Source organism: Manis javanica, chromosome 9, assembly GCF_040802235.1.
Source record: "Manis javanica isolate MJ-LG chromosome 9, MJ_LKY, whole genome shotgun sequence".
Lineage (NCBI taxonomy): Eukaryota > Metazoa > Chordata > Mammalia > Pholidota > Manidae > Manis > Manis javanica.
The window spans coordinates 934,235-960,642 of record NC_133164.1 but is presented as its reverse complement, the minus strand read 5'-3'; the positions used below and the strand labels follow the sequence as shown (position 1 = coordinate 960,642).

Sequence of the window (26,408 nt, the reverse complement as noted above, 5' to 3'; positions counted from 1 at the left end):
TCAGGATGAAGGAGCCATACCGGCAGTGGGCTGGGGCAGGCCCGATGACCTAAAGCTGATTAAAATCATCCCATTCCCCAATACACCCTGGTCAGGAATTACACTTAACCCAGGCCCGAGCTGGCTTCTGATGGCACCCACCGCCCTCGATTGTGCAGGACTGGCACAGGGCTTAGCTGACCCAATCAGAGGGAAGATTCTCTTTCCCCTTGGATGTGAATGAAGAAACTGTAGGCCTGGAGTTTCTGCCAGCCACTTCACTTTGAACTTAACTGTTACTGTTGACAAGTGTGGATAAAGTGAAGGTTCCTGTGGCCAGGATTCTCACCTGGCCCTGGCTGGCTAGCCCACCACACACGAGTGGGCAATATGTCATTATTGACTCTGTATGAAGAGCTCTGCTCAGTGCTCTGGGTGACAGAGTGGCACAGCTGCAAGACTGCAGGAGAGCAGAGCAGAGGCTGGAGTGGTGGCAGCGCCGACGACAGAGGCCCAGAGGTAGTCGTGTGGTAGTCGTGGCTGAGAGGCAGAGACCGGCTTGCTGCATGCAGACTCACTCTGAGTGAATGGGATTTTAGTGACTGACCTGCCACCTGGAAATAAAGTTGGGTATAACCCTTTCACCCTAAGAGCGTTCTACTGTCATTTCTTTGGTCACACTGAATCCATAGTGAACTTGCCCGGGGCTAAAACCCATTGGCAAGACAGCAAGATATTCCAGTGTTGGGCTAACACATTCCATTACTGTCTAAACCTGTCCATGGTGGGTTTATCTCCAAAGATGACCACTCATGAGTTCTCCCATCCCTTTTTAGGGGGTATAAGAGGACCTCCTACCATTAGGAAGTGAAATCAATTATGCCATGTCCCTTGAATCTGTGCCGGCGTTGTTCCAGGACTTCTGATTCCAAGCTTTGAGGGGCTGGGCAGTGTCCACTTTGACCTTCTTGGGTTCCAGCTGCTGGGTAAGAACCCCAGGCCAGGCCACCAGGGTTGAGAAACCATATGGAGAGAGAGGCCAACCTGTTCCCAGCGTCCACCCACCTAGTCGAGCCCCTGTAGGGGTGCAGATGCGAGAGCTGCCTGCCAGCCCTGCGTGGAGCTCTTGTACCAGTCATGGAGTCTTGGGAACAGTCGCTTCTTGCTGTTGAAACTCTCGAGTTTCTGGTGGCTTGTTATACAGAAATAAGTACATGACTCACAGGGTGAGCTGGTTTTCTGTTACTACAACAGTGTCCTGATTCGTTTCCATTGGTTTTAAATTAAGATGCCGTCAGCTGCTAGTAACAGAAAATCCAATTCAATCAGGTCATTTATTCTCTCTCACATGAGATTCCAAGTTACAGCAACAGCAGTATTGCTAATGGCCGGTGGAGGCAGCTGGGACTGGCTCTTCCTGTCTTTCCACACTGCCATCCCCAGTGTGATAAGGGCCCCCAGGCTCTCTCCTGTCACAGACACAAGAATGTCCCAAAACACCTCACCTCACATCCAGACACCTAGCAGGAAACAAGGAGCATCTCCTGTTTCTGTGCCTCTTTAAGAGTGAAGACACTTGTCCAACAGCAGGATTCAGTGGCTTCACCTTGCTTTAAACCACATGGGTAAGGCATGCATTACCAAGATTGGTGCACGTGCACTGGAGCTCCCCCACCATGTAGAGGTGGACACCTGGGCCAAGGTGGGTTTCTGCCAGTGAGGACGGGGGCATGGCTGCTGCACGGGCGATCCCAGTGCCTACTGCAATGCGAAGTCAGCATTTGCCATAGAACGGAGCAGCGGCCTTTCTGCAGTGGCACCTGCCCTCTGCCGCGTCCTCATGCCCCCACCCAGTGTCACAGGTCACAGGGTAGAAGGCTCGTCAGAATTTGGCTCCAGCATTCATGGTCCTCACAGGAAGCAGAAGGCATTCTCGGGGGATCTGCAGAGTGCGAGGCGGGGCCATTTGCTGGGTTCGGCCGTGGTCCCACTACCCGTCAAAGGGCACTGCTACCAGGGACCAGCCACAGCGCGGGCGGCTGATGCCACTGCCTGGCCCTGAGAGGCCTGGTGAGAGGCTGGCCCTTGGGCCTGGTGCGCCATGCACTGGGACAGGGGGTCTGGCAAGTCCTCTTCACAGAGGCTGGGACACCGCCCGCCGGGCGGCCTGGACGGCAGGAAGAGAGGCGAGGCCCAGCCCTCCCATCTCCACTGAGGATGGCCATCAGTTCCCAGGCACAGAGTGGACAGGGACGGGCAGAGACTGGATCTGGATGGAAACTGGACATAGGTGAGACGGCTGACAAAAACTGCAGCGTTTTACAGGGGAAAAGTTCAGAATGCAGATGGTTTTGTCCGCATTGCCGTTCACTGGTCCTCATCTCTATCATGGGTCCAGATCAGTGCCCAGGTCTGCCTCTCCTCCACGGTCAGGAGCGCATTCACCGCCTCCCGCTCCGCACCCAGGGCGGGGACGACGGGCGGCGGAAGGCGGTGGCCAGGCCTCTCCGGCTCCACAGCGGGTGACACAGTGGCTGCCAGAGAAGCTGAGACGAAGCACATAATTAACAAGGCGGACTGCGGAGCCAGGGCCTTCCCGATGGGGAGACGGAAGCATTCCCCGGGACTGGAATCACGGTGTCCGCGCAGTGGGACAGTCCTGTCCGGGTCGGGGCTAAGCAGCGCCAAGGGCACCACGGGGACCCAAAGGCCGGCGAGCCTGAAGCTCCTTCCCCGCGGAGGGACTTGGCCTCCTGGCGGCCGGAGGCGGAGGCAGGAGCTGGACCTACCGGACCGCGAGAGGGCGGCGCCCCGGCAGGCGGCGGTGTAACAGGTTAAAGGTGCATTCAACCCCCTCCCCGCGCAGGACTGTCCTCGCCTGGGGCAGGGAGCGAAGGCTAGGGAGCCAGCCGGGCTTCAGACAGGAGCACGAGTCCCGGGCGACAGACCCTATGCTCACCTCCGCCCCAGCGCAGCCACCTGAGGCATTCCCCTGTCCCCTGTCCCCTGTCCCCCGCAAGGCGGAAGGGGACACGCGGGGCGGCGGGTTGGCCTCGCACGAGGACGCGACCCAGACCCGGTTAGCGGGTCTCCAGCCCAACCAGACCCCGCGGCCCGCTCCGAGATCCGGCATCCCTGCTCCTGCGCCCCACGGCGTCCTCCCCGACCCCTGCGACCCCGCACCAGCCATCGGGCCTTACTAGGGGGTAGAAGTTTCCGGCCGGAGTCAGACCGAGGCTTTAGCTGGGCGCACAGTCCCCGCACCCCCGCCCGGGAATAATGCTCAGTCCCCGCGCCCCGGCTCCCGGCGCAGGGCGCACAGTCCCCCCGCCCCCGGCCCCCGCCGCAGAGGGCCCCGCCCCCGTACCGGCCCCGAGCGTACATGCCCCGCCCCGAGGCGGAAGCAACAGGGAGCCGCCCCGCCCGCGGGCCTCCGCCCTGCGCCCCGGGGTGCATCTCTACCGGCTCCGGGGGCGGGGCGGGGGCGGGGCCGGAGGCGGGGCGGGCAGGGGGCGCGCGCAGGCTTAAGTGTGCGAGGCCCTCGGCGCGGGCGGGGGCGCGGGCCGCGGGGCGCATGCTCGCACGCGCTCGTGACGTGCGCGGGGCCCGGGCGGCCGCAGGCGGGCTGAGAGCGGCCGCGGGCGAGGACCTGCCGGACGGCCGAGTGGAGCAGCGCGCAGAGCCGAGCCGAGAGGAGCGGCGCGGGAGACGCGCCCGGCCGCCGCGCTCCCGGCCCGCAGCCCCGCCGCCGGCAGCCGGGGTCGGCGACCATCCCGCCGAGCGGCCACCCGGCGCCGGCCACCTGGGGCCGGGCTGGGCATGAGCGCGGAGGGGCCGCGGCCGCCTCCCGCACCGCACTGCGCGCCCGGACAGTGACTGGGGCGGGGCGCACGGCCGCACTGGGGCCCGGGCCCATGGGCGCGCGGAGCCGGGCGCGGGGGCGCTGAGTGCGGCGGGCGCGGCCGGAGGAGCCATGGACTGCAGCCGCGTGCGGACGCTCGTGCACAGATTCGTGAGTGTCGCGGGCGGGCGGGAGGCCCTGGGGACAGCGCCGACCCTACAGCGCCGCGCCTGGGGCCCTGCGGTCCCGCTCATGACGCCGGCCGCCCCGGGGGACGAGCGGGTGCCGGGCTGGGCCGCGGAGTTTGCTGCTGAGGCTCCGGATGGTCCCGGTGCGCACGTGCGGGCCAGGGCGCCACCTGCCCGGCGGCCGCGCCCCGCCCCGGGTGGGCGCGGGACGGAGCTGCCCCGGCGCAGACCTGCCAGCTCCGCGCAGGGCCCCGGGCTGGCAGGGGCTCGGGTCCGCCTTCCTCCTGCTAGTCTGCTCGGGATTTGGAGACCGGACCCTCTCCAGAAACAGGCGGTGACTTGTTTGCTTTGTAACTCCGCGGGGGACGCGGGAGTGAAGTTTGGGCTCTTTACTCCGGAGGGACCGCCGGGATCCGAGGCCGGGATGTCGGAGGGCTTTCCGGAGTCTGTGCGCGTGGCGCCGGCCGCTGAGGTCGGAGAGGTGGCTCCGCGTGGGGCGAAGGGGGTGTCTGCGCAGAAGGCGGCCGCCGGGGGGTGTCCGCGCCGCTGTCCTCAACAGAGGCGCATTGTCCCCGGCGCCGGCCGGCCGCGCGCAGCGGTCCGAGACGCGCGGGGCCGAGTGCTGAGCGCGCTTTTGTGTGTGTGGCAACTTTGTTTTCCCTGATGTAGGAATCACCTTAGGCAGTTTTCATATTTATAAGCTTGGCCGAAGATGAAAGTGTTTCTTTTCACCCCGGGGGACGCCAAATCCGTTTTCCCCTGAATTTATTCTCTCCCCGGAGGGGCCCAGGGCCGCGGCAGCGCGTGTGCCCCCCCCTAGGTAGCTGCTCGCGGAAGGTCAGTCCGCGCATCCGCGGCCCTGCGTGGGGAGCTTCTTCGGCTCCGGGCAAGGCCGAGGCCCTGGGAGGCTCGTGGGATGCCCCCGCCGAATCTCGGGCCCGTGGCGTCCGTGTCACACCGTGAGCGGCAAGCCTCCGGCGACCCCTTTGTTTCTCGCAGGAGTAGTGGGTTCTGGAAAAACCACCAACAGTGACAGTGACAGTGACAGTGTGACGAAGGGCGCCAGGATGTCAGAGAAGCGCTTTGTGGGCAGGGGCATTCCCTTCTTAGCCGCGCCACCCCCGGGACTCCCTGGGCCGCTGGTTTCCCTGCCTGTTTCCTCAAAGGCGAAATAGGAGAAGGAAGGGTGCCGCTACCATTTACCTGAAACGTATTCAAGTTACCCTGCTGTTCACGTTGATTTCCATTCTCTTCCAGTTTAAGCTTCCTGGTGAAAAGAAGAGTTACCTTGTGACCAGTAAGGTGCAATCTGCTTTCTGGAGGGGTGGGTGGCCGCGCCGCCTCTCTGCTGCTCCCCTCCGCCTGGACTGGGGCTCACTGCCGGGGGGACCTGACCTTCCCTGGGGCCCTGAGCCCTTTGTTCCAGGTGTGGGGCAGGCATATGTCCGGTTTTGTACTGTCTTACTCAGCCCTGCAGTAAATTTAAAAAGTTTACATTTTTAAATTGTCTTTTGCTACTAGACTTATGAAAGTCAAGTCTTGTCTCACACTTAAGTGTGAATATTCCTTAGTGAGCTTTTCTAGCATGTGCATTGTTTGGTGATGTCTTTGGAATGCAAGTTCCGGGACATGGTCACCATTTCTGTTTCCCATCCCACATCTCTGCTGCTGCAGCCTGGTCATTTGGGTTTTTTCAACACACACACACACACACACACACACACACACACACACCTCATGTACTAAATTGACTTTTTCACTCACACACATACACACACTAAGCTCATGTACTAAATTGACTTTTTTCAGAAATGGTCATGATCTGTTTTTTTGTAACATGGTTCTCTCTCTACTCACAGGACCAAATTATATTTCTTCTGCTACAGAAAACAAAAAAGTCGAGATTGAATATTTATATTTCTTCATGGTTTCCTCATGCGACTAATTTTATGGAAATGAATACGTTGCATATACCCTGGTTGCTTCTAGTTTTCCTGTAGTCAGAAATCCTGGGACAAAGAAAACTTTTCCACTTCTTCTGATGCGGAAAACATGGCTATAGGGGTTTTATTCTGGGTTAATTCTGGAGAGATGGAGTAGGCAGATGGGAGAGTCCGGTTCTGGGTAAGGTCACGTGAACGCCGAAGCTCGAGTACAGGTGGCTGGATGGATAGAAGCCACGAAGAAATGCGTGCCCGTGGTTCGTGCGTGGTCAGGTATCTACTCAAAACACGGTTTCCAGCAGAGTGGGTGGAGAGCTAGTGCTCCCTCCTCTTCCGGGAAGTGAGATGAGTGACAGATCCAGGTACTTGGAATTCTGAGAAGCCGGTGTAGCCTCCTGGGTCACCTGCAGATTCCACAGGTGTCTGCTTGAGCCTGGCCTGCCCGCTTTACACTGGGTGCCCTCCGGATGGCTGCTTCCCTTTTCCCCATGTCAGTTTCCCGTTGGAGACTCACAGCGGCGCCCATTCACAGGGCGGTCTCGAGGACCCGTCAAGGCGGCCCAGGCCAGCAGCTCAGGACGGCGCCGGCTCCGAGGTTCCTCCTGCCCGCCGGCAGCATCGCTCAGCTGGGTGGGCAGCCGGGCGAGCTAGCAGTCCTGCCACTGCCTGCCTCCGGTGCCCGTGGCAGCCGGCAGGGGCCCTGCTGCAGGCAGTGTGCAGGACTCCGGCGGAACAGAAGACTTTAAAACAAGGTGTGCAAAATACTGCAGCCACCAAGTCCACGAAGAAGGCCACCAGCCACATTTGGCCACAACGTTTATTCCGGGGAGCGCGTCCCAGTCAGGGGCTCCCGGGAACGGCGCTTCCTTCTCTCTGCTGCACTTCAGGTTTGGCTTTAATTCAGCAGATCAAGAGTGTAATTTTGTTGTCTGTAGAATGTCTTTAGTACTTCAGCTTGGAGATTGTTTATTAGTACTGGTACGCTGTTTGTCAAAGTTCCTAATTGTTTTTGTTTTCTAGGATATTTCTTACATTCTGAAAAATCTGAAGGTTTTCTTTGCTGACATTAGTTGTTTTTGAAACAGACTGTCACATTACGATCTTCTTTACATGGGAAAAATAAATATTTTTGGTCCCTGGAGAACTTTAAGCATGGCTGCATTAGAGTGCTTTGAGCTCTAATATGTCCAACCATTCATAAGCATGTGTCTGCTCTTTTTACTCTTTGTTACCTGAAAATTTGCGACAGGAGTGTCATGCTCACCTGCCAGACTGCCTGTTCCCCAGGCCGACCTCCCATTGGACTCCAGCCTTTGTTCGCATGTTTCTTTCCTAGGCCGGCTTGGATGACTCAGTGGGGCTTTCCTGCTGACCGAGCGCAGGTGCTCTGACCAGGGCCGAGGTAATCGACCGGTGGGCCCTCCCCCAGACGCTTGCCGCTGTGCCCGGGAGTGTGAGAGAGGCTGCCACACGGCCCTGGCGAGTGTTTGCGCGCACTTGGCCGAGCCCTGTGCTTCTTGTCAGGGGCTTGTGTGTTGCAATGAGGAATTTTACAGCATCTGCCTAGGTGTATGGTTCACCTTTATGCCCCAGCTGTTAAGTATCCTCCATTGTTCAGCCTGTTTAACGTCTGCTTATTCGGAACCAGTTATCTTGCGATGCCTTCATTTGCTGCCCAGGATGAATTTAATACCACAGGGAAAAGGGTTGTGCTGTTGGGTTTGGTGCATCGGTTTACGTCCCTCAGGTCAGAGCGCTGTCCTCGGTTTACAGTTGGTCAAAGGTGCGCTGACCCCTGACAAGCCCACCCATTGCTCACCTGACCAGGGAGTCCTGTTTGCTCAAACCTAGGTATGATCTGTTCCGTGGAGCATGGACCGCGTGCCCCGGTAGAAGCCGGGTTAATGAAAGATGGTTGGGTCCCAGGCCCCAGACTAATCAAGTTAAATGCAGGCAAAAATGCTATTTATTTGATGGAAAGCAATTTTTACAACACTAGACATTCAACAAGATTGAGCAAGGATTGCTTCTGCCTTTAGTTGGATGCTGGTATCTGAGAAAAGCAAAGTGGTAGATTGTGGAGGCCCAGAGTTCAGCCTCAGAGCCTGACAGACTTGGGTCAGGCCCCACCGGGCCCCTGGAGCACCGGGCAGGCAGGCAGCCCCCTCCACAGCTGCTCACGCTGTGCTGCAGGGCCTCCGGTGGGCAGGGCAGAGCCTGTCTGCCCAGGTAGGTGCACAGACAGCCTGCTCTCTCCAGGAGGTGGCCTCCCGGCCTCCCAGGAGCCTCAGCCACAAACTCTGGTGGTCAAGAGCCTGAGACCCGGCCTGAGCCTCCAGGGAGGATGCAGTGGCTGTCAGGCCCCCCCTCTCAGGCACTTGCCTGTCCTGTGTGTACCCAAGTCCCCGGGTGGGGCAGGGACCTGGCCTGCCGGACCACACTTGGTTCCCACCCCCACGCCCCCAACCCAAGCCATCCCGTGTCCTTCTCAGTCCTGGGCAGGCCGTCAGCCATTCCGCTGTCCTCCCGCAGAAGCGGGCTTCCTGACCTGTGTCCCTGGCCACCCCCCACGTCTGCCCCCTTTGCAGCCAGACACGTGCAGCGCCCACATCCCTTCCTCCCAGGCTCCTCCTCCCGCCCAGGCCCCGCCAGCGGCAGCGGCCCCTGCTCCCCTTCCAGGCCCTGTGTGTTCTCTGCATGCCCGGTGTGCATTCGGTGAGCATTCTGTGTGTTCATTAACACATCGTGAGCCAGGTAGGAAGCAGACACCCAAATCCGCGTCCCAGTGGCCCTTAGCCTTTGCAGAGGGGAGAGCAGGCAGAGACCGACCCCAGAGACGACCGTCGGCATGCAGAGGGCAACACGCGCTGGGAACTCGGGTGGGAGTGGGGTGTGAGGCAGGGCGGCAGGCCACACCGAGCAGCTGGAGGGGGCAGGCACGGCCATTCGGGTGCCCAGCAGGTGTGTCTCAGGCAGAGCAAGGCCGCAGCCCCGTCAGAGGCCCCCTAGCGGGTCCATCCGCTCTCCCCCCTGCCTTCTCTGGGGCACCCGGCCCGGGCAGAGACCCGAGGCCCTGCTCTGTGTATGTGGAGCCCACACCTCCTCCCATCTGGGCAGCGCCAGGGGCCTGGGGTGGGCTCTCTGCCACCTCAGCTGAAGGGAAGACCCACTGCTTTCCACCCTTAGGGACTGTGACATTGTCTCCATGCCCCTGAGGGGACTTTCCTGGCCCTTCCACCAACCTGAGTGGTTAGTGACAAGCTTCTCAAATCAAGTTACTGTTGCCCCACACTTTCTGCGTTCTTGGTATGTTTTCATAGTCATAAAAATGTGGGTGTGGGCAGGGGAGGCCCCTGGGCCCACCCCTCCTATCAGCACCCAGCAGACAGGGCAGATGGCAACAGGTGCCCGTGGCTGCAGGCCTTGGCCCTCTGGCTGGGCCCTAGGGCTCTTCCTCCTCCCGCATTGGCCTTGAGCCAGCGTCCCCTCACCCCCAGCCTGGTCAAGAACAAGCCTTCCTATGGCCTCTCATGGGCCCCGAACTCCCGTGAAACAATGCACAGCCTTCTGCATGCGCCTTTTGTTCCCGGGCGGGACCTCCTGTGTCTGGCCTCCCAGAGCATGCCTGTCCTAAGGTTGAGGGCCCTTGTCCGAGGACAGGGTAGGAAGCTCGCCCTTTGATGTGGCTGTGTTGGCCGCTTGGTGGCTTCAGAACTATTTGGATTTCCTGCCAACTTTAGATATGGGTGAATGCACATAAATATCCAGGCTCCCCACTTCCTCAGAAACAGTGTGATTAGCTGCACCGCGTCTCCGTGTCAAGGGCTGGTGTGAGTGGCCCACCCAGAGGCTGGCCATTGGGCTTCCTCTCATGGACCGGCCACTGTGCGAGCCGCTGGCCAGCTCTGCTCTTTGGGTCTGCCCCTCCCCCAGGATACAGGCTCTTCTGGTTTGGGCAGACGCTTGACGTACCTAAAGCAGGCCTCTCAGATGGATTTTCAAGTTCACTGATGGCATCTGACCTGCCTCCGCTCCTATTAGGACTTGGGGGACCGTGGCCTTTAGGTCCCTCCAGTGTGCACCCCCCAAGGAAGCCCTCTGCAGCCCCAGCTGTGGGCCAGGCGAGCCACCTGCCCCCAGGACTGCTGTCTGTCTATGCGTCAGTGGAGCACTGTGGCCATGGCACCAGCCATCCAGCTGGTAGCAGGGCACACCTGCCCCAGCACACATGCTTCAGCTTCTTCCTGTGGTACGGCAGGGGGCAGGGGACTCTCGGGAGGGCCTCCCTCCAGGCAGACACCCAGGGGCAGCCTCCGTTCCCTCTCACGTGGCGTGTCTGTGGCACCGGGTGGGGCCCTGGCCGTGGGTTGGGGGGCTTCCCAGTGACCCTGAGGCAGGTCCAGCCTGTGCCTGCACCTGGCTTCTGTCTTGTTGCGCTTCCTGCACCTGCTTAGGTGAAGCGAGCAGCAGCACGTTTCTGGAATGGTTGGTGATACCACATACACAGGACAGGGTGCTCAGAATGAGGCAAGGAAGGACCCGTTTTCCTGGTGGGAAATGGTGTTGCTGTTCATGATGTCACTATCTGAGGTGCTTGTTGCCGGGTCTCTGCGCTTGCATGCCCGCGTCATTTAGGCACCGGCATCGTCACACGTGAAGCTGAGGGGGCCACTGAGTGTGCATGACTGTCCCCTTAGGCCGCCGTAGCAAACACTGCCTGCCCATGGCATAAATGAGACATTCATCCCTCACGTGTAGAGGCTGGACGCCCAGACCAGGGTGCCTGCAGGGGTGGGTTCTGCTGAGGAACCCCTCCTGGCTTGTGGAAAGGCTGTCTTCTCGCCGTGTCCTGCATGGCCCTCACATGGCCTTTCCTCTGTGACTGTGGACAGAGAGGGAGGGAGGGCCTCTCCCCTCTTGTAAGGCCACAGGTCCTGTCCGATTGGAACCCCCCTATGACATCATCACCTTAATTACCTCCTAAAATCCCTGATTCCAGGTAGACCCCTGTGAGGGCCAGGGCTTCTGCTCGTGGGCTGGGGGATGCAGTTCAGTCCCGCAGGAAAGTGGGCTGACCTTCCATTTAGGTCCTGGATACTCAGATGGGGGATGTCAGGCGAGTCTGAGAATGTAGGCAACATTAACCTTACTTACTGTTTTGTCAAATAAATACAGAAGTAACTGGTCCATGAAATCAGAAAGACAAAATTAAATCAATATTTAGTAGGAAAGGGTTTTTTTTTTTCAATGGAGAAACAGATTTAGGAGGAACAGACCAGTGTCCTGGTTCTGGGCCCTGAGGTCGTGTGTTCCTGTGTGTCTCTGTCTGCCCACCTACAGGGGGGCTGGTAGGCACATGTGGGCCATATTAAGGCAAGGCCATGAGGCATTGTTCTGGGTTCTGTGTAATAATCTAAGTGCGAGGCGTCTGGCTTGTTGATAGGACAGATGTCAGAGGGAGCCTCGTAACTGGATTGGAGGCTGGAGGCGGCTCGTAGTGGCCCAGGTCTTCCAGTAGCGGGAATTGCCTTTAGGGCTCTCCGTCTGTTCGCCTGCCCTTGGCCTGCACTGCGTTTACCTTGGGCGGAATTGGAAAGTGAGACGCAATCGAAGCTGAAATACAGGTTTGAGTGAGGGGGTGTGTTATCTCCGCACCTCTCTGCAGGTGTGGACCCAACACAGGGGTCACACTGACCCCACAGGGTCGTTGCCTCCCTGGTCAGTCTGGAAGTCCCCAACAGGTGCTGCCTCCCCCTTCTTGGTTTTATAACCGCAGCCTGATTCCCTCTCAGCGAGTCCTTGTGCACTCGCGCTGTTGTGAGCTGAGCCGGGTGGGTACAGAGTGCTGCCCATCTTCCGCTAGGGAGTTGCGATGGCCTCTAGCGGTTGGAAGTGTCCTGGGCACCTTGCAGAGTGCCGGGCTGAGGGCTGCAGCGTTCTCTGGAAGCCGTGGTGCCGTGACAGGTGTCGGGACCCCACAGGTCCGACCAGCTCACACCCTGCCTCACCCAGGCTGTCTATGCTGAAGGAGGCCCCAAGACCTCAGGTTCCTGTTCGGGGCAGCGGGAGGCTGGCGTGTGGGAGGCCTCCGTCCTGTACCAGCTCCAGCCCCAGAGGGGCTCCCCTCTCTGGGCAGACCTAGACCTGGCGGCTGCCTGGAGCATCATATAATCTCCCTCCTTCAGAGAGAAGAGGATTTCCTCCAACCTATTTTCAGCAAAGGATTAGGGACAGTGAGGTTTGACCATTAGAGTGTCATCTAGATTTTTGTGTGATTTTTTTCAAAAAGGTCTCAGAAATTACCCACCGAAACACGTGATTTAAAATTATGGAATTAAAGTCATTCCACAGAATAAAATCATGCAGTCATCATTGCTGGGAAGATATGTGTTTGAGGGCAAATCAGACCTAGATTATCTGTCACTTTCAGGTAAAATATCTAACCGACAAATTAGAGCTGACCCTTGAACAACACGGGTTTGAACTGCACTGGTTCATTTACAGATTCTTTTTCCAGTAAATATATTGGAAAATTTTGAAAAATTGAGATAATCTGAAAAAAGCATTCTTTTCTCTAGCTTAGTTTATTTTAAGAATGCAGTATATAATGCATATAACATACAAAATATGTGTTAGTCAACTGTATGTTATCAGCAAGGTGTTCTGGTCAGCAGTAAGCTGTGAAGCGTTCCGGGAGTCACAAGTTCCACGTGGGTGTTCTACTGCATGGGGTGGGGTGGTCGGTGCCCCTACCACCACACTGCTCAAGGTCAGCTGTATGTGCACGTGGATGATTTGAATGACCTCATTAGAAATATTTGGAAGTAGTTGCTTTGATTCACATTAATATAGGTGAGCCATGGGAGTACTAGATGACCATGAAGTGCATTCAGGCACTTTTTTTCAGTGATTACTGACTTTGGTATAAATCTAAAAGCAACATGCATGAAAAGCAAGCTGGAGTGGTCGTCACTAGGCTGGAGCTTCTTCGGGTCCTCCGATATTGCCGAGCGCATTGGTACTCTCATGCCAAGCGGGAGTGTGGGTGCAAGGTCCCAGCATCGGGGAATGTGTGCAGGTGAGCCCATTGCGATTCTCATAAAGAAAAGTGTGTGGGGTGCTTAGTCCACACTGGGTACTTGGCGTTTGATGTTCATCAAATATTTATTGAGCACCTGCTGTATGCACTGAGGATTCAGTGGGAAGCAAAATGCACAGACACCCATTTCAGTGGTAGATGGCAGAACGTAACTGAGCACATGGCACTAGGTAATAGGAAGTGCTGTGCAGAAAAAAGACATGCAAAGAGAGGTCTGGGGTTGTGGGTGTGGCAGGGGCAACTGGAGGAAGGCTGGGCCGGCTTCCCTGGGAGGGAGACAGGAGCCAGGTCCCCTGGGGTTGGGGTGTGCAGGGCACAGGAAATCTGAGGTCCGGTGGAGGAGGCCAGAGGCCAGCCCACACAAGCCTGCCTGGAGTGGTACTGATGTGGGACCTGGGAACAGAGGGTTAGCATGTGGCTTCCACTTCATTTAATGGGAACGCACAGCCACCACTCAGATATCATAGCCTAAAATTTGGAGTATGTCTTATGTGCTGCTTTTTAATCAGACTTTTAAATTTGTTTTAATATTATATGGCCAAACGAAGAAAATGTTAAGTAATAGATAAATTAGGATGATTTTTAACATTGTGAAGATGCATTGGTTTATTGAATGAATATACTTAGGTTGGCTTATGAGCAGTTTTTTTTGATTGTGGTAAAACATAGCATAAAATTTACCATTTAACCATTTTTAGGTGTAAAATTCAGTGGTACTCAGTGTATTCACATTGTCCTGCAGCCATCACCACTCCATTTCCAGCACTTTTTCATCATCCCAAACAGAAACTGATTTATGGGCAATTTAAGTAGTTTATTCTATGTTTGATATTGTATATCTTGCATTTTTGGAAACACTTTTTTTTAATCAATGAAAAAGATCTTAATCAGAGGAGAAAATGTTTTAAAATGTAAGCACCAATTAAATTTTAATGGAAAAGTATCCAGTTAGAAGGGTTTTTTTTTCTTTTGGACAATTGGTGATGATACATTTTATTTTAAGGTAAATATTTGCTTGTGAGGATTCATTTGAGTTTTCTTTTGCTTAATATTTGTCTGACATAAGCAAGAGTTGCAGTTATTGTTCCAGAGAAGAAAATCTGATGTTTGTCCAGGAGTAATTCTTAAATAAGAGACAGAATGTCTTAAAAGTCATGTTCAGTCAGAAGTACATTTGAATGACACAGCTTATAACGGTGGGTTTAATGCTGTTAGGAAGTCACAGTGCTTCATGAGTCATTTTTAAGAAATAGGGGTGAACGCATTTTATCTGAAATTACCTTTTAGAAACTCTATTCTGCTGATTGTTTGGTTTGAGCAAGTTTTCTAATTCAGTTAATCTGTAACATTCTTCTACTATCTGAAAAATGCAAAGAGTAGTTACATTTAGAATTACATCTGAGAAAGTTTTTCTGTAAAGTTGTTGGTTCTGTGAGAAGCAGCGTCCTGTTATTTCTACTCCAAAGGTGATAGAGGTTTTTTGCTCTTAAAATGAGATAATTCTTTGATTTCATAAGTTGTTCTGTTGCTTTTTATAGAACGACTTGGTTTCCAAAGCTCTGGATCCCCTTTTGTTAGTACTTGGTTTATTAATAAGAATCTTAGTTGTAAAGCTGAGTAATTATATCTCTTAAATAGTTTTGCTCATTCAAAACCACAGTTGTAACAGTGACTTGTTTGGACCCTGCTGCCAGGCGGTCTTGGGAGTCGACAGGAAAGTAAACAGCAAACAGGAGCCTCGATCCTCCCACAGGGAGGCCTTTGCGCGGCGGGGCAGAGTGCGCATGTTGGGTCCCAGCCCTGCTGCGGACATTCTGGGGGCCTTCTTGGTCACTTTCTCAGCAGACCATGCAGCTCCCTTTAGTCATGAACTCAAAGGGTGGGGTTCTTGTCCAGAATTTCGGGTCATGTGGATATGAGTCTGCTTTATGTTGTTTTTGAAGGCCCGGGCAGAGCAGACCCTCAAAGTGAGGTCAGGCTGCCCAGGGCTTACTGGGGATCGGGTGCATGAGGCGGGAAGGCCTGGGTGGGAGTGGGGTGTGGTCGTTCCCCGGGAGCTCTGCCATGGGGTCCACGTGGGCCGCTGACCGCACATGCTGTGACGGAGTCAGACACGTGCCCTGCGCATCGCTGTCACTGTGCTCCTGGGGGAAGGACACCTCCCTCCTGGAGCGTGCGTCCTGCCTGTGCACAAACCCCAAACCCCACAGTGATTGGGATTAGCCACTGTGGCCAGCGGGTCCCAAAACAGGGTGCTGGGCAGTGAATGGCCCAGGGTGCAGGAGGAGTCCCCAAAGCAGAGGTGCATCAGCTCCCATGCTGAAACAGGCACATTCTCACAGTGCCAGGGTCAGAGGTCAATTGTGGCTGGTGAAATGGAAAGGGATCCTGCAAGGTTGGTATTTGGGGGAAGGAGGAGACCCAACAGGTGAGCTGCCCATGCATGTTGGTCACTTCACGAGAGCACAGGTGGCCAGGGACGCAAAACAGAGGGGCCCACACTGGGGCCGTCCATTTGCCCTCCAGGTGTCCGAGCAGGTGGCGGGAGGCCAGGGTGGCCAGCCTGGCTCTGGTGCTCACTGACCACGCAGGTGACCAAGGATGCGTGGGGGTGGCGGCCCAAGTCTCATGAACTCTGACCCTTTCTTTTCCAGTTCTGCTGTGACTTAGAATTCAGTGTCCACTGTATAACGTTGCAGTTTACAAAAATGACTTGAAGGAGTCAAGGGGCAGGTTGTCCTGAGTCACTTACTTATTCAAAATAAAAACCCAGAGGGAAAGAGCTAATGAGGTCCAGCTTCCGGTGGCTGAGAGGGCGGCCCAGAACATGTGGGCCTCCAGCCCAGGTCACACACGGGCAAGGCCCGAGGCCGGCCTGTGCAGGCCTTTCCAGCGGGTTGGCCCAGCAGGAGCAGGAGGGGAGAGAGCTGTACTCCGACTGGCGGCCACAGCGCCAGTCCCTCCTCTCCATGGAGCCCCTCCAGGATCAGCTCCGTCCAGCTGAGATCAAAAGCCTGTTGTAGGCAGCTGCTCTGTGGCCAGAGGTGCCTGCTTCTGTCTTTCTTACGGCCGCCAGACAAAGTGAGGTGCTCCTTACCAAGTCCTCTGTGAGGTTTCTGTGCTGTGCACACCCCCAAGGAGAGGTGATGCCACCAGGCATTCAGGACTAGGGGGTTTTTCCAGCAGCCACCCCGGGGCTCAGCACCCGGATAGACTAGGGTTGGCCTTGGGGTACTTGAGCACGACGTGGTTGGTTTCAAGCAGAGGCTTGAAAACTTAAAATGCGTCCACCTGGCTCTCAGTGGCTTTAATGGTTAGGGATCCGTCATCCATGTACTTTAATATTCTGCATAGGATGTGACAGTTCAGAGTTGTATGAATGTCTGTGAGATGATTTCATGGTTCTTGTGGATATGAGTTCTTATTATTGAACATATTCAAAAAAAAAATCCTACACTGCATAAATGACCGTTTTGTAGTATTTAAGCACACCATGCCTGTGTTTAGAAGATCTCAGTGGGTTTTTGATTCATGTTGAAGGCTGTGGCTGTTTCAGGCGGAATGGAGATTTCATTCCCCACTCAGTTTTCGGGGAGATCGCGTTCTGGCCGCCCGATCTTCCGCGGACAGCTAGCCTCTGGGAAGGGTGGGGTGGGAGCAGACACCAGGCGGTGCCGACCCCGCTTCAGGGGCGCAGGGAGCTGTGTGGCTGTGGCGGCCCCTCCTTCCCCTGCTTCCTGCCCTTCCTGCTGAGGGGCCACCCCCGGAGCCTGGACACCTGACCGGGAGTGAGCTCACCAGGAGTGCCGGTGGATTCCCAGGCCAATGGGTACGGCCGAGGCTGCGTGAGCTGCTGTGGTGCGGGTGGCGGTGGGCCACGTCTGGCTGCCCCCTTAGGTGCGCCCCTTTCCTGGCCGCGCGTCCTCTGCATCGGTGGGCTTCTCTGACGTGACCCGCAGGTGTGATGAAGCTCCGGCCCACACAGGATGTGAATGGGTGGCGCCGCTGACCACAGCTGTGTGTCCGTGGTCTCTGTAGATGGCTGAGGTAATTATGCAGCGATTCCATTATTGTGGCAAAATACATAAAACAAAATTGACCACCTTAGCTGCATTGTGAGATAAAACCAGTGGCATTAAGCACATCCACGTCACCCTGCCACCCTCACACCCGTCCGTGTCGGGAGCTCATCCTGCAAAACACACTGTCTCCCCACTGCACCCCAGCTCCCTGGCCCCGTAAGCCCCATTCTGCTCCTGTCTCCAGGATTTTGACCAGCCAAAGGGCCTCTTATCCAGGGAGCCATACCAGACCCTGGCATGTGTGTGTCCGGCTTTCCCACACAGTGTTCTCAAGGCCCATCCCTGTGGCAGCTTGTGCCAGATTTTACCCCCTTTGGAAGCCAAATGATGGTTTGTATACCACACATCTGTTATCTACTTATGGCCAGAGGACACTCGGGTTTCCTGCAGCCGTGTTTATGGACCCCCAGCCCCCAGAGGACCAAGCACAACCTGGCTGAGCCTGGAGAGGAGCCTGCCCGTGTGGTTCGGACTTTGTAAAGGGTGCGGCTGCTGCCTCCAGCCCCATGTGTTCTTCCTGCAGTTGATTAAAATCGCCCTTTCCCTGGGAACTCTTACAAATCTCTCCCGCATGCACCCTGTACGCACACCGCTTTGCCCATGTTGACCTGCACGCAGCCCGTTCTCTGCTGCTTTGAGGGTATTCCTGAGTAACTCCGGGGTGGTGCCCAAGGGGCTGGAAAGTCCCTGGTCCCTGGGCTGGGCGTGGCCTGGACCTTACCCCTTGGGAGTGTGGGAGAGCGCCTCTTCCTTAGAAACGCTGCTCCTGCCCCATGCCCGCCGGACCGCAGGCTGTGAGCTGGACGGCTGGGTGTTGGGTGCTCAGGTGTTTTGCTCCCAGGCAGCCTTGGCGCAGGCTGAGTCCTGGCGGAGGCCTGTGACTGTTCCTTCGGACCTTGACTATTCTGAGGGCGCCTGGCCAGAACTCCCCACAGGTTCTGCTTTCAGAGCCTGGTTCTCCAGCCTCCGGGATGCTCCGAGTGCCTGACCCCTTCAGGAAATGATTTGGCGGAGCCGACGTGGCTGTCCCCTGGGTAACAGCCTGCCGGGCAGGCGCAGGTGGGGCCTGAGCATCCTGCAGGCCCACATGTTCCCCAGGGTCCTGCCATTTTCAGGTTACCCCCGAACCCCCTGCTGGCTCTGTGTTGGGTGGGAGGTCACCGGGTTCGCACCCACAGCAATTGCCTGCTTTGGCTCCAACGCAGCTTGGGGACACTGCCGGGGGTCCTTGGGGCTGACAGCTCCAGAGGGACACCTGGTCACATGCAGGCACCACCTCTGCCCCCTGGGGATGGAGGGGCCAGGATCAGGCCCCTCGGTGTGGGTGACTCTCTCCCTTGCCCTCTATGGCCAAAGCCTGCTCTGGCCAGTCAGCCTGGAGTCCAGCTTATATCCTGTCGGGCGGGGGACCTCTGTGACCCCCAAGCCGTGGGCCTGCCCCACGCACAGTGAGCCGTGTGATGGTGTTGGTGCTTCCCAGCAGCTCCGTGATGTTGGGGAGATGGGGCAGTGGTGGCGGTGAGCCCAGCCGGTGCACGGGCAGGCCCGGCGGCCAGGAGCCTCACGGCAGCAGTGACCAAGGCCTGTGCGGAGCAGGGGGAGACTTTCTGCCAGGCTCCTGTGCGAGTGAGAAGGGGGATGAGGCAGAGGTCCTCTGCTGGGGAGAAAACAGGCGTAAAGAACTGAATCATGGGGACAGAATGTAACATGCAGACATGATCTCTTTTACCTGTAAGAAAAGGCTGCTTGCTGAGCAAAGTGCACAGACAGCCCAAGGTTGAAATAACCAGCCTGTCTCCTGAGTCACAGCCAACCTGTTTGGCCACTTCTGCTGTGTTTGGTTGTTGCTTGGCACACGTGCCTCCTGAGGGGAACCGACAAGGAGGGCACATGGGCTTCTTTGGAAAAACACAGTTTTAGAAGTCAGCGTTTTATAGCCAAACATACTTGGGTTTGAGAATAAATTCCCCCAGGGACTCTTGGGGTAAATGTTCACCTGGCGCCACTCTCTGCTCATGCACCTTTATGGGCACCTGTGTTACACACACTGTGATAGGTTCGCCAGTTTTAGGTTTTACTTATTGACTTATTTTCAGCCTCCCTGCACTGCCTGTGAGGCACCTGATGACACTGAATTCATGAACACTGGAGACAAAGCAGTGCATATCATGTGACATGATGTTGCGATTTTTGACAATACAGCAAGTGTTAAAACAGCCCCCTGGCCTCCCTGGAGGCATGTGCAGACCCCGTGATGGTTGCTGGCCTTCATCTTGGCCTTTCTTGTAAGAAGCAGCCCGTTGCTCTTGCCACTGCAAACAGCAGTGTGAGTTACAGAATCCCATAGATTTTTTTTGAAGCTTTAACAATTGCAAATTAATTTTCTCAATGTTCATTTTGCTTTTTGTTGATGCTCATAAACTTTTCTTCGTTAGCTAGCCAAAATGAGTGTTTCCAGTTAACAGTTTTATAACTGCGCATGTTCTGCATACATCCCAGCCAAGGGGACGAGGCCAAGCGTCTGAAACCCCACGGGAGTGGGAGCTGCCTTTAGCCGGGTCCTACTCCAGGCTGAAGGTGGGCCTTCAGGAGACGGGGGGATCGTGACCCAGCTGCCATCTGTGAAGGTCTGAGGTTTGTCTGCTGACCCCAAGGAGGGGTCCCCGAGGAGGCCCTGTTCCTGGGCTGTGAGTCGGCACTCAGCAGGCATGTGATTAAAGCTGGTCTTTTAGAATATTAAACAAGGGAGGCTCAAAACTGACACGATTGTTTTAACAGAAAAAGGACATTGTGTGAGAGCCTGAGCCTGTGTGAACTGTGTGCACGAAGTTTTGGATGTGTTCGCTGGCCGAGCGGTCAGAGGGGCCTGCAGGCCAGGTGGCCTGAGCATCCTTTCGATGCTTGGCCAGGTAATTTTATGATCATTTGCTTCAGGTGTATAAAGATCACCTCTTATTGTTTTCTTATTAATTTCCCTGTTTTATTACCTGGTTTGAAACACTGTTAAAATCTAAGGTTAATTAACATGCAGGCTTGGCTAATAATCCCATTTATGTAATCAAAAGGATGTGTCCTAATCAAAAATATGTCCTTGGTGCAGGGTGAATATTCCCATTCCAGCTCTAGGAATTAACCTCAGGAAATCATGGTCCAAGTGTACAAAAATGATCTAATTAAAATTTCCCTTACATAGTCCACTATAGCAATGAAAGCGACTCAGATCTCTGTCCACAGGAAATTGCTTCCACACCTTACTGAAAATTCATGCAAAGGATTACTAGCAGGGCTTTAAAAGGGTTGTGTAGATTCAGCTTTAATGATGGGCACAGAAGCTTATACTATGGTGGGTGAAAAGAGTGTATTACAAACTGCATATAACATCCCATTTTTAGTGTAGGTCTTTGTATGGATTCATAAAATATATGCATAGAAAAATATGGGAGGATACACACCAAAAGCCAGTGGTAGATGTCAAGGTTATGGGATACTGTTATTTTCTCTTTGTTTCTCTGCCTGTGCTGAATGGTGGTGTATTGCTTTTATAGTCAGAAAAAGGAATTATGGTTTTACCATTAAATCAGAACGTGTTACACAGCTCAGCACATTATTAGTTATTATAAGAAGCAAACACTTAGAAGGGAAAGCTGCCCACGTGTGGTGGTGACCCAGTTTTGGGGAAGCCAGCTGGTTCTCGGTCGCCCTGTGCTGGTCAAGGCCCTGCCCACTGTGCTGCTGTCACTAGTAAGAGGACAGGCAGTCCGACCTGGAGGGCCTCTGACAGCCTCGTTCCCCAGCAGCGTCCTCCTCCCCCGCCCAGCCTCCTCCCATAACAGCTGAAAGATGCGCTGAAAGTCTCCGCAAGGGAGGCAGTGGAAAGGACGTTTGTCTGGAGTTGAGCTGCGGCAGGGGACAGCGTTATCACCTTGCACCTGGACACACTGGGAGGCTGGGGGTAAAGGTGGTGGTCATGGCTGCATTCACCCTGGCTGTCACAACCGTCACTGGTTAAACAGTAATACCGCTTTCCGTGTCCTTGGACTTGAAGTCAGAGGCAGACAGACGGAGTGTGACCTGAGAACCGGGGTCGCAGGGGCGGAGGGCGTGGAGGGACGTCTAGCAGACGGCTGAGGGGCAGAGGTGGCCACGCAGACTCCACACTCAGCTGTTGCCAAGGACGCTGGGAAGTGGGCGCCTGGTGCACTTGCACAGACCCCTCTGCCCGCCCTCGTCTCTGGATCCCCAAGTGTGTTGCCGTGTGACTGGGCAGGAGCCAGGGGTCAGAGGCAGCAGTCAGCAGAGATCTCGGGTGTGCGGGCAGCCGGGAGAGGTGCTGTACCCACCCCTGGCTCAGCCCTGACAGGCCACATGGGGCAGAGTTTGAATAATTTTAATTCAGATGTCTGAGACAGCGTGACCCGGAAGTCTGGGGTGTTGAAAAGCCCAGGTGGCTGACCATCTGAGTGGCCGGTCAGGCACACACCTCTGAGGGGCTGCCAGGACCCTCTGCTTCCAAGGTGCCAGCTTGGACTTTTGTGGGGTCATGCCACTGGATACAGTGAGAAGCCTGTCCTGTGGCCCACGTGGTGTGGCCCAGGTTTCAAATGAGGAAAATGAGGCTCAGAGAATAGACTGCACCTCCCGAGTCATCCACATGGTATCACACCCAGGGAAGCCTGTCTGACACCAGGTCCCCAACACCAGTGGGGTCTCGGGGGGGTTTCTGCAGTTCAATTCTGACACCAAGTACCCTGATGTGCGCCCGCCCTCCGTGGCTGCTCTTCCTCACAGCCTCGAGTCTAAAGCCACGGGACGTGGAAAGATCTTGCAAGCTTTTTGTTTAATATGCTTTGTTTAATATGCTGAGCCCCCTGGTTAGGGCTCAGCCCCCAAGACTGCCCCACTGTGGATGCCAGCCCCAAGTCTTGGGGCCGTCTGTCCTCTGATGGGGCACCATTCAGGGTTGCCACCAGGCCCGGGGCTCCACCTTTTACTAGAACAGCTCCCAGAACTCACTGGAAGCACAGTCCTTACAATCCAGGTTTGCTACAAAGGACACGACTCAGCAAATGGTACATGGCGGGTGTGGGCGCTACAACCCCCTGCCTGCCCGCCGTCCCCCAGAAGCTCCCCATGCCCCTCGGGGGGCTGAGTGGTCTCAGTGCCGACCCTGCAGTCAGTATGTGGCTAGTCCCCACCTGACACTGTCCAGGGGCCCCCCAAGTCTCCAGAGCAGCTGTGGTGTAAAGGTCTCCTTGTGAAGAACAGACCTCCTGCCGCACAGCAGGTTCCCGGGCTTCTGAAGCTTGATGCCAGGAACCAGGCCAGGCTGGACACGTCCCCCAGAGCCAGGGTCTGAATCCATCTGTGTCCAAGTTACTTGCGTTCCTTTCTCTCACGCTGCCGCCTGCGGCCTGGCTGAGTCGGACAGATGCTTGGTTGGTCTGCTGCTGATGGTTGGTGTCCCTACCAGGCAGTGGCCGTGGGTTCCTGGTGGACGGTTTGAACTCCCCTCCTCTGCTTCCACCCAGTGACTGTTACAGAAGACCTGGACGCCCACCCCGGGAGCTGGCCCACTGCTGGGGTGGCAGCCAGGTGCCTCCGCGCTTCCAGTAGATCAAAGGGAGTGCCAAATGCTTCCAGCCACAGGAACAGGTGGGAAAGGCTGGCAGGGAGAGACCCCGTCTGGCAGCTGTTTCTCACCTCGCCTCTCACGGCCCCCAGGACCTAGAACGGCCCCGCTTTCTCAGGCTGTGGGGAGCACCCAGGCCCCCACCTCGACACAGTCACCTCCTGTTTCTTTCCTTCTCTCTGCCCTTCACATGCCCCTCATGTGCCAGCCCAAGGTGGCCAGCTGCAGCTACAAGTGCCTCGGTTTACCTAGCAGCCTCAGAATACTTTGCATGCAAGAACTGCCCAGTGTGTAATGACGGAGAGCAGGTGGCCCCCTGCATAAAATTAGAATGCAGTGATGTAGTAACCAAACAGCTCAGGTACAGGGTAAATTTGGTTTGGGACCCAGTCCCACTGGGGGTATCGCCACATCCGGCAATGCTCAGACACGGGCCGGGTGCCCTGCTACTCAGCTGGGTTCTGACACCACCCACCCGGAGACGGCCTCAGAGCCCACAGGGCCTTCAGGTGGTCGCTGGGCTTCCGACTGGCGGTGGATCGGGGCTCCACGGCCTGGTGGATTTGACGGAGCCCCTCTTGGGCACCCCCGGGTCACGGGTTCATTATAAAAGGGCACAAGGAGAGAGGCCGGGCGTGGGGAGGGGGCGGCATGCCCTCCCAGAGCGCGGCCACCCTGGAGGCCCCGGGGTCGTCCCTGGGGTTTTCTTGGGCTCCAGGACACGGGGGGTGTATGGACGGACTCACCGGCCGGCCGCTGGCAGGGCCCAGCCTCAGGCCTCACCCCTCCCCAGAGGCGTGACCCAAAATTCCAGCCCGCCAATCACGTAGCCGGTGCCAGGCAACCGGCCACATCAGCTGGCTTCCCATGCTGCCGCCTCAGTGAGAAGGGGCACCTTTCCGGCCCTCGGCTCTCGGCTGTCTCCACCCCGGACGCTCCGAGGGCTTCAGGCCCAGTGCCGGGAACTCCTTCCGACTCCACCCCGCGAGGTGCCGGGGGGAGGAGCGCCCTGTGGCCTGGAGACGCCGACCCGGGAAGCTGGCGACGGGAGGACGGGGCGGGCGCGGGGGGCGCCCGGGGAGCGAGACTCTCCTGTGCACGTGGGGTGCCTGCGGTGCCAGGGCGGCCATGCCAGGGGAGAGGGAAGCAGGCGTCTTCAGGACAGGCGGGCGCCGGAGGAGATGCCGCCCGGGGCCGCGGGAGGGGCGGGGCCACTGCGGAGGGGGCGTGCGCTGCCGGCGGGGACCGCTCAGCAGTAGCTCCACCGCCCAGGGACCGAGCCCAGCGTGAACGGTCCCCAGCGTGCGACGCTCAGGTCCCTGCCGCCGGTGTGCGCTGATGCTGCGCGGCCGGGAGCGTTGCAGACGGGAAGGAAAGCCCCACCTCTTGGCATTCTGCAAGGGCTCAGAGGAGCAGAAATCAGCAGCGGTTTGTGTTGTTATAAGTTGTGTACCTTCACATGCACACCTGAAGTTTAAAGAGCTCAGGCTAAGAAGAGAGAGGTCCCGTCGGAAGGAAAGGCGCCCGCCCTCCGTGGCTGCTCTTTCTCACAGCCTCGAGTCTAAAGCCGCGGGACGTGGGAAGATCTTGCAAGCTTTTTGTTTAATATGCAACTTTAAAATTCTTGTCTGTGTCCCCTGAGTTCATTGATGTGACTTGGCGTCCCTTCCTCCAGCCTGTAATCACTGAGCACCCACCGTGGGCCAGGCGTGCTAGCTTCTGGGAAAACAAAGAAACCAGACAATAAAAGTAAGAATTGGCCTCCTCGCTAGGTTAAAATCTGTCCGAAGAATCTGGAGGAGACGCTTTGGCTGAGCAGTGCTGTGAGTGACTGGGCCACCGCAGAGACCGTGCTTTTCCCGCTTTTCCCAGGAAAAGTAGAAGGAATTTTCTACTGTGACATGTCCCTTACCTCCTCGAGAGCTGCAGGAACTGACATGCATACGTCCCTGTTCTCCAGTAATAAAGTCATAGGGCAGGGGGCACCCACCCTCCCCCAGAGTCAGACACGTGGGACACTGGCAGGTGGATACAGAGGGGGCTCAGAGCAGGGAACAGGGGGCTCAACAGTGGGGGTGCAGGGGCTCCCGGAGGGAAAAATCAGTGCATGCCTCCCACCTGGGGGCTGCAGTCTTCCCAATACACAGAGCTGCCTGACCCAGCAGGTGAGCGTGGCTTGGGTCAAATCATGTATTTGTCAATGATTCTGTAAGGTGAAGCTTTTAGGGTGTTGTCAAATACTTGGAGGGGAATTGCTGTAAAATATCCAAGTAGAAGTTAATAGGTGTTTCCTGGTTCGTTTGCACAGATTTTCACGAGGGTCGTTAGCTACTCACAGACCACCCTCTCTGCAGAGTCTGTGTGATACTAGAGACACTTGGGGTCTCTGCATCTCCCAAAGAGCGGAATTCTTTGAGAAAAATTCTAATAGGTCAGATGGTGAGGATTACTGGGAGCAGGAGCTCAGGAGCACCTGCAGGGCTACGTAGGGACCGCTGGCACCACAGCCTTTTCTGATTTGGATAAAGATACTTTCTTTCTAAATGAAGAAATGCCATCTGAGCATGAACGCTGGGTCTCAGAGCTCTTGCTGAGACAGGACAACACGTTTACTTGTTTAGCCACGCAGCTTTTTCCTAGGCAGCGGCTCAGAGCCACGGCGTCCAGCACCCCAGGCCACCTCCGTGGTTCATCGACTGCACTGTGCTTATTGGTTTCCTGTTTTCTGTCAGGTGAGTTGTAAGTGTGATGCTGTAAGTGGAAATTGGCTCCACGTGGTAGAGTCTGATTTGCATCTGTTTGCTGACTGCTTGGCCTGGCATGTGTGTCCCCTGAGAAGTGGGGAGGGGAGAAAATAGGGGACAATAGGTGAGGCCTCTGTGCCAGACTCAGGGGCCCGTGCAAAGGGCAGGTAGGGTCTGGTCAGAGGAGGGGGGGAAGCCTGTAGGAGGGCAGGATGGGCTGCGCAGACAGGTGAAGCCTGTCAGTGAAGTGTGGGGTCAGGAGCGCACTTGGGGACGCAGCACCATGGCAGTCACATGGAGGTGTGGCTGCCCAGTTGAGAAGGTGGCCGGCTGAGAATGTTCTGGGCCTGTGCCTGCCTCCAACCCTGAGTGGTTATAAAGGCTCAGGCAGAGCCTCCTGTCCAGGAAGTTGGTCTGGAGTTCCGTGCGCACCCCCTCAGCAGGGATGGTGGGCATGTGTGATTGTGCCCCCCGCCCCCAGGCTCCTGCGTTTGCCAGGGTCAGGGCAGGAGAACCACAGGGCCTCCCATGCATCTGCTGGGGCATCATTTTGTTCAGAGGTAGGCAACTTAAAGTGTTTTAAAATTAAAACAAATTCTGGTTTGTTGTACAACAGTGTGAAAACTTTGCATAAAAATGTTGGAATGAACAAATTGAAAAGACTTGTGTGTTGCAGGTTGGAGTCCTGCGGATCTGGGCGCGATCTTCTTCCTCCGTGCCCTCTGCCTTCCTCTTCTGCCCTTGGTGGGGAAGCCAGAGGGATGCCAGTCTGGGAGCATCCCCTTACGGGCACAGATTCCTTCAGTTTAATTAGGACTTCTGTTTAATTTCGGTGACAGATGCTGAAGCGATGGACAGCTTCTTTACAAGTTATTTATATTTTGTACGCATTTTTCTTCTCAA

The 26,408-nt window shown here is 56.2% G+C and overlaps 1 protein-coding gene across 7 annotated transcripts in view; it reads left to right on the top strand.

Annotated features, from left to right (window-relative positions):
* Nucleotides 1-3,568: 3,568 nt before the first annotated feature.
* The window catches only part of ATP11A (ATPase phospholipid transporting 11A), a 106,615-nt gene continuing 83,775 nt past the window's right edge, over nt 3,569-26,408 (top strand). For 6 of the 7 annotated variants that reach the window (XM_037024790.2, XM_037024789.2, XM_073212342.1 and 3 more), the window contains exon 1: nt 3,570-3,991. In XM_037024790.2, the coding sequence (XP_036880685.2) occupies nt 3,953-3,991 (39 nt within the window). In that variant the 5' untranslated portion in view covers nt 3,570-3,952. Of the gene's footprint in view, nt 3,992-26,408 lie in introns of all 7 variants that reach the window. The other variant, XM_073212344.1, reaches the window with a different exon arrangement.